This window comes from Hyla sarda, chromosome 10 (assembly GCF_029499605.1).
Source record: "Hyla sarda isolate aHylSar1 chromosome 10, aHylSar1.hap1, whole genome shotgun sequence".
NCBI classification, from domain to species: Eukaryota; Metazoa; Chordata; class Amphibia; order Anura; family Hylidae; genus Hyla; species Hyla sarda.
Genome location: NC_079198.1, coordinates 69,041,398 through 69,047,397, shown reverse-complemented (window position 1 = coordinate 69,047,397; position 6,000 = coordinate 69,041,398). Strand labels below are relative to the sequence as shown.

At 40.9% G+C, this 6,000-nt stretch overlaps 1 protein-coding gene across 2 annotated transcripts in view; it reads right to left on the bottom strand.

The window, feature by feature from the left end:
- Positions 1-482: 482 nt before the first annotated feature.
- Positions 483-6,000, bottom strand: part of PTPRH (protein tyrosine phosphatase receptor type H) — a 199,314-nt gene continuing 193,796 nt past the window's right edge. For both annotated transcript variants that reach the window (XM_056543955.1, XM_056543956.1), the window contains one exon: positions 483-3,691. In XM_056543955.1, coding sequence (XP_056399930.1) covers positions 3,548-3,691 — 144 coding nt within the window. In that variant the 3' untranslated portion in view covers positions 483-3,547. The remainder of the gene's footprint in view (positions 3,692-6,000) is intronic.

The window sequence follows — 6,000 nt, the reverse complement described above, 5'->3', positions numbered from 1 at the left end:
AACAACATTATTTCACATGTTGAAGGCTTTGAAGATCATACTGTTTAATGTATTGAAATTATTCAGTTGTTTGGCTTATATGGATCTTCTGTGTCGTTCATTTTAAAGGGGTACTCCGGCCCTAAGACATCTTATCCCCTATCCAAAGGATAGGGGATAAGATGTGTGATTGGGGGGTCCCACCGCTGGGGACCCCCACAATCTCTCATGCAGCACCCACATGTGTGATCTGCACGCCAGCGCTAGAAGCTCCAAGTCTGAAGCCTCACAACTACGGGGCTGGAGTATCGTGACATCACGATTCCGCCCCTGTGTGATGTCACGCCCCGCCCCCCTCAATGCAAGTCTATGGGAGGGGGCCTGACGGCCCCCATAGGGGGGTGCTGCATGAGAGATTGCCGGGGTCCCCAGCGGTGGGACCCCGTGATCAGACATCTTATCCCCTATCCTTTGGATAGGGGATAAGATGTCTTAGGGCCGGAGTACCCCTTTAAGGCTCTGTTTAGACATATTTAACTAATTAAAACTGCATTGCTTACAGCATGAAATAATAAATTATAAATCATTAAAAATGATTTCCGCCTTTTTAAAGGGCATCTGTCAGCTCTCTATCATGCTTACAGCTGAAGACAAGGGAAGATAACTAATAGGGAGATAGACGTTATAAAGTCATGTTTTCTTTCCAAGCTTAAAAAGATGGTGCTGAGGTACAACATGCATGCCTTCCCCTCCTCCCATCCCTCCCTGCTCTGCATGATTGATTTTGGGTTTGGCTTCCAGCACTGAGCCCTGAATGTCAATCATGCAGGGCAAGGAGAGAAGTGGGAGGAAAGAGGCATGCATGCTTCTATGATACTTTTACTTAGAAGGAAAACATGATTGTATGACTTTTTAAATAGCCACAGCTAACAGATGGGCATCCTTTATTTTCCTCGGCTATCTGCCCATGTCTCGTGCTGACAGATTCCCTCTAAGACAAATGAGTAAAAATGCATTTTTATACAGTTCCATTATCATATTGAAAAACTGTAAACTTCTTGGACAAGATGAGCATGTCTTTTTTTTCCCTTTGCCCTTATAGGGTAAATGTAAATCATATTGGGGTGGGGCCCTGCTTCAGACCAAAAGAGGGAGCCACTAAGAAAGAACAATTGTCACTCTGGTGGACTCGAGGCTTCTAAATGAATTTATTTTTTAATGAGTACATTAAATATAAAAAGCATACTGACAGCACTTGGGACTTTCAGCAGTGTAACCTGTTTGGCCACTAGATGTCAGCACGCGTGAAATCTGAAATACCGGTATTTCATATTTATTTTAACATTCAAAAGCAGAAGAAAATAAAAATATTTACTGTCAAAAATATAAAATATATGCTTAAAACATATGTCCCTTTCTGATAATTATGTCCCTTTTAAAGGTGTGTTTCAGTTTAAAGTGTCCCTGTCACTCAAAAAAACTTTTGACAAGTCAGACAACGTGTCATAAGTTTTGTTCTGTTGGATCTGGGTGTTTAGGCCCTCATCAATCACCATATTAAGGCAGGAGAAGCATTCAGCTAAGCTCTTCTCTCCCTGTCTTGATTGTTACTGTGCAAGCTCTATAGTAAGTTTTTGGAGCCTATCTTTTGAAGAGACTAGTGAGATGGGAATAGAAGTGCTTAGCTGCATGCTTCTCCTAGCTCATTGTAGCGATCGGTGGGGGTCTATATACCCATACTCTGACCAATCAACTCTTCATGATGTTTAAGCTGGAGCTTTAAAGAGATTGTCCAGGGAGAACAAAAGGTCTTACTGTTCTGCTCCCCAGTGCTTACTTCCACCCTCTGCACATCCCTGAAATATACCTACCAAGACAACAAGACAGGGGGCAGGTACCAGTCACACGATAACCAATAGCTGCAGGATATTGCGGTGACATCCTGCAGCAACTGGACACTGCATGTGCGCAATTTTTCATAGCTTCTCTCTCTCATCTTGGAAGGCAGAGGGAACAGAACAGTTAGGAGCTTTTCTGTTTCCCGATCAACCCTTAATTAGGGAATTCGTAACCCATGAAGTCATCCCCTATCGATGAGTGCTTGGCAATATCCAGAAGCCCAATAAAGAATAAAATGGAGCACTAGCCACTCATGCATGGTGCTCTCCATGCATTATTGTGACAGTTTTTCTCTATCTTTTGATCAATAAAAGGCCAACACGATCAGCTTCTTATCCTGTATTCTGTGGATAGGGGATAACTTTGCAAGTTGGGAATACCCATTTGATTTTGTATATCTTTTTGAGTAGGAATTTAAAAAAATGGTTGCTGGTTTTCCTCAAGAAAATGCACCACACCTGTTAACCCATGCTCACAAAGCAGAACTTCTATGTGGAATCCGGCAGAAACATCAGCCGTGGAAATTCCGATACCAGCCTTTGCAGGAAGAATTGACATATCAATTCATTCTGCAGAATCCGCTTGGGAATGCATTGCTGTCTATTTTTAAATGTTCCTAGCGCTGGCATGTTCTTCTGGTGCCCGCTGTTTGTGGGATTTTGACTAGAATTCCATGGCCATAATGGGCTGTGTCTGATATTGCAGTTTAGTTCTGATGAAATCAACACCAGACACATTCTGTAGACCGGCACATCGCTGTTTATGGAGGAAAGCAACCATGTAGTTATAATGAAATCTTCTACAGATGCAGTGGTTGCAGTATAATAGACAGCTTACAATATAATCAATACGAAAGAAATGTACAGCTGCACTGAGCAAGGCTTATTATTTCTTCAGTGCATTATATAAAAATACATTTTGCATATTAGTTATATATTAAATTACAGCAATTCTTAAAATCAGCTCTCCAAAAATGAGCTTTTCATGTCATTGCCTGAATCAAGAACAAAAGTCATTAAAACTATATCTATAAAAGTGCAAATTATGGAACTGCTGACGGATTCGCTTTCTCTTCTGAATTACACTAAGACATTTTGATCTTTACAATTTGATCTAAAAAAAAAAACAGTTTAAAGCTAAATGTAAATAAACATCTCATAAAAGTCAATGTTACAGCATCTTGTTCCTGCAAACTGTATCCACTGAACGGTTAGCAGATTGTGATTTTTACACAGGAAAAGGGAAAGCTAAATTATTTCTTTCCCCCCCTTATATTCTTTAAAATGATACAGAAATCAATAAACTGTGTGCCATATACTTCATAGACTCATTCTTCATCCTGTTCAAAGGGTTTTTGGAAGTCGTCATTTTATGGCACATTTTCCAGTACAAGGAAACGTCAGACATTTCTCTACTATTGTCAGTCTATAGCAGAAACAACTTTAGGATGGTTGTGTCAACATATTCCAGGGAGTGTAGTGCAGCATCCATATAATGAGAGTGCCTAAGCACGTAGGGATGCTCAGCATCTCACTTCTGACAACAAGTGCATAGGCTTCATACACAAAGTTCATGAAATAACAACGGAGCAGAAGAAACTGTCCAGAGAAAGGCACGCACAAGTGAAAGTCCTTATACTTATGCAGCTCCAGTGGCTACTTTTTCTAAATTAGGCATTTTCTCTATGGAGATTTCTAATTGCAGAGACATTCTCATAGACAAGTTCATTTCCAGTGTGATTTTCATAGATATGTTCATCCTCAGGTTGATCAATCAAGTCCAACATACATTTATTGAGGAATATATACTGTGCCTAAAAATTAAATAAAATCATTTAAAATTCAAAGTTACAGGTAAGCATATTCATAGACTATAGGAAATAATGTCATTATGATTTATTTTTTATGTAGCCATTTTATCCCTACTGTTTTGGATGAAAGTGTTTAAAAGGTATATTGAGATTTTCCATGTGCCCATATAGATATAGGGACTTAAAGGGGTACTATCCTATCTATATCGCTGGGGACCCCCGTGATCTTGCACGCAGCACCCCAATTAAAATCAGTCCCCGGAGCATGTATGATTACCGGCGACCACTGGGCAGGTGATGTGGTCGCCGGTAATCAGACGCGGAGCGTACATTTTCCGGGGACTGATTTTAACTGGGGTGCTGCGTGCAAGATCACGGGGGTCCTCAGCGGCGGGACCCCCACGATCAGGCATCTTATGCCGTATCCTTTGGATAGGGGATAAAATGTCTAAGTGCTGGAGTACCCCTTTAAGTCACACAAAGATTGGGTCATTCTGCAACAAATAGTGTCATAGATTCCCTAACTTTCCCAAAGCAAAACTTTGGATACTACCCTATTTGTGTCTATGGGGGGCATTTACAAAGAGTGGTGTGAATTCTTAACTGTTTTAGTGCACAAAAGTTGCGGCAATAGTTGCGGATGTGCCACATTTATCACACGACGCACAGGCTTTGATACATTTTGCTGAGGCAACTTCATAAAAGGTCACAGATATTGTGCGGACGTGCGACTTTTGTGTGAAAAGTCGCATATACCCTGACCAAAAAGTTGCACAGAAAATGTAGGCCAGGGCTGAATTGACCTGAGAAACTGTCTATTTCTGGGATCGTGAGACACTTTTGAGACCATTTTGCGACATTCCGCAAAAAGTCGCACTCAGTAAATGAGTGACCGCTAAACAAAGTGCTCCAAATGGGTAAAATCCTGGAAACGTTTCTAAAGCAATTGTCACACAAGAAGTCGCACAGACCCATTGTGCAACATGTCGTGCGACAAACAGAGAAAAAATAGGTTTAAAAAGCTTTTTGAATGTCTTGATAAATCCCCCCCCCCATGTCCTTAAAACACGGAGGAAAAAAGTTGGACATAAGGTCCAAAACACTGGATCCTAAAGATGAAAAAAAAAAGTGCCAGGATGGACAACACAGTGGGTGAGGCTAAGAGAAATGGCATGTTATGATGTTGCTGCGACTTGTTTATGTCTATGCAGTACAATTTCATGCAGTGAGTACTTTCTCTCAGACTAACCCACTATGTTGTTTTCCATCCTGGCCCATATATATTTATTTAGCCTTTGGATCCAGTTGATGTTCGTGTACACATTTTTTCTTTGGTGTTTAGTGTCTTATTGTACAATATTTTCCCACTAGCCATTTTGGTAGCGAGTTTCATTTGGTGGTGTGTTTAGCTACTTACCTGCAAGTCCTCATTTTTATGGAAGAGTCCTAGGAACTACATGGCCAACATGGTGGGTGTAATACTCATTTATTTAAAAAAAGGTAATTTCTGCAGTCAGGGCTTAAGGAGTTTTTGCTTTGGGAAACCAAAGAAGGGTACCTTAACAATAAGTAGATTGCAAAGTGTCCCCAACACTAATCTGTAGGAATTCCTGGAAGAACAATATCTCCACAGCACTATCACAGGGAAAATGAAGCATTGCATAGTGCAAATTTATCTAATTCAAATAAATGAGTTGCCTGTGTAATATAGGACAGATCCTGGAGAGTGACAGTGGGCTTTCTACTCTGGCCAAGAAGTCCAGAGACCCTGATCAGAGGATTACCTCTATTATTTCAGAGTTGTTTTATAGGGTAGACCAATTCCATTCGGTCCCCGATCTTCTTCCTGCTACTGAGACAAGCACTGGGAGCATGTCTCTATCGCAAATAGAGAGAATATTGGGGGGCCAGACAAAGCAAAATGGGTGCTGTGAGGGACCAGGGCTAGGTAAGGACAGTTTTTTTCCTATTTTTGCACGACCCAACATATGAATTTTTCAAAAATGATGTAATATCCCTGTGATGTCCTCTGGTTGGGGCACTTACAGTACTTTAAGATAAAGGTGCCTTGTTACAATAAATAGTTTAAAAGTATTCTTTAGAGATTATGCCATGAATTTATTGTTTCCACTCTCATACAACATAAAGTGATATACCGTATATACTCGAGTATAAGACGAGTTTTTCAGCACGATTTTTCGTGCTGAAAACACCCCCCTCGGCTTATACTCGAGTGAACTCCCCCACCCGCAGTGGTCTTCAACCTGCGGACCTCCAGAGGTTTCAAAACTACAACTCCCAGCAAGCCCGGG